General features: G+C 39.7%; 1 protein-coding gene across 1 annotated transcript in view; it reads left to right on the top strand.

Moving 5' to 3' along the window:
• Positions 1-573: 573 nt before the first annotated feature.
• Positions 574-1711, top strand: part of LOC101847205 (probable calcium-binding protein CML34) — a 29055-nt gene continuing 27917 nt past the window's right edge. Inside the window, exon 1 of the mRNA XM_005104621.3 lies at positions 574-797. Coding sequence (XP_005104678.1) covers positions 772-797 — 26 coding nt within the window. The 5' untranslated portion in view covers positions 574-771. The remainder of the gene's footprint in view (positions 798-1711) is intronic.

Below are 1711 nucleotides of genomic sequence, written 5' to 3'. Positions count from 1 at the left end.
GCGCTCGACAAAACAATGATATTTTGAAGAAACTGGCATTTTTCTACCAGGTTGGCAATTTTCATCGAATTTCTGGAGGGGAGGGGGTGGGGTGGCTTAACACCATTGTAGCCCAATTAAGACCACATTTCTTGGTGGATTTACTGAAAAACATTGATCAAATGCACAAATAATGTTAGTTTTCATTTTCTTCTGACTGTCAAACTATGGAAATCAGGAGACTTTGGCAGCCATTTTTGCGCTAATTCTACCTTTGAAACCAGGCGACCCCACGAACTTCCATCTCAAATACCTCGACTTCCATTCAAGATAGACGGGTATTCTCCGCCTATAGCAAGACAACTGAAGAAGCTTTAAGAAGATACAATAACTCCATATGGCCAAAAATTGACGAGTGCCTGACTGCACCACGTCGTGACACAAAATTATCACCTAACGTATTTCCTTCAACTGCCCTGCCTCTCCCTTTCCCACGTCTGTGCTCGGTGCCCCTCCAACTTTACCTGGCATCTTGATGATTAGGCCAAACTGCCGAAAAAGCTCCCTAGCAGCATTAGAGTGAACGAGAGAAATCAGCCATTTGATGTTCTTTCTTCTTTGGCAGGGAACCCATTTTCCAGCTAGCAGTATCGAGAGAAAGTGCGGGTATTTCTGCTGTCAGCGAAATTTTAACAGAAAGAAAAGATAGTTCGATAGTTCATTTCGTGTTTAACGGCGTTATAGTTTTTAGTTGTATTATCGCCACATTCCAGATTTCTGCGTTTTGAGAGAATGGCTGGACGTAATAGAAAAGTTCCGTAAGTAAACTGTCGGTCGTTACTTAGTTTTGTTATCTTTGTCGTCATCATTGCTGTCTTTGCTGTGATGCTGCTGTTGTTGTTCCTTAGAAAGTTGCTGAGATTGATGTTTCCGTACCTGGCGCTTTAGTTGCAGAACCGGTCGTTGTCTTAGTTACTTCATTGTTCAAGTTTTAAAGCAAAAATTACAAAATTTAATGTTGTTGCTGTTGTTGCAGCTGGCACCCGTAGTAGAGCGGTTAGGCGTTAAACAATTGAAAATAAAACACAAAAGTAGACAGGATCGAAGCCTGCCTCCAAAATGATCTTTATTTATGTCGATGAGGGTGTAAAAACACCGTCGGTAAACAGTAATATTAAACAAAGCTGCTGTTACGATTGTTAAAACATTTGAATGCCATTGCCACTGTTTCTTAACTGAATCTATTTTTTGTCTCATTAATTGCTGTTTTCAATATCCATTTCAAGCCTCTGTCGAGTTTTTTAAAACTTTAAATCTTCATCGTCTTTCTAAGTTATAAAAGGCAGCAAGAGCACTTGTATTCCAAGTCAATTTTAGGCCTTCCCAACAAGGAATCCCCGTGGATTAAAAAAAATAGTAACAACAAATAATATATAGGCCTACATGTAGTACGGTTGAATGGGGAAGTGCCGAAATCAAATGCAACGGAAGTAAAAAAAAAAAAAAAGCATTATTAATGCTGTTCCCAAACTTATTCACGTTGACCCATTCTCATTTCCGTTAGTCACTCCGTAAATTCCCTTCTTTTATATACTCTTTCTGTCCATACATCTCTCTGTCTGGGATATGCTTTGACTGCATTATCTATAGATATCTGTCTGTCTGTCTGTCTGTCTGTCTGTCTGTCTGTCTGTCTGTCTGTCTGTCTGTCTGTCTGTCTGTCTGTTTTCGT

This window comes from Aplysia californica, unplaced genomic scaffold (assembly GCF_000002075.1).
Source record: "Aplysia californica isolate F4 #8 unplaced genomic scaffold, AplCal3.0 scaffold00428, whole genome shotgun sequence".
Classification (NCBI taxonomy): domain Eukaryota; kingdom Metazoa; phylum Mollusca; class Gastropoda; order Aplysiida; family Aplysiidae; genus Aplysia; species Aplysia californica.
The sequence above is the reverse complement of the archived record's forward strand: the minus strand, read 5'-3'. Positions and strand labels throughout refer to the sequence as shown.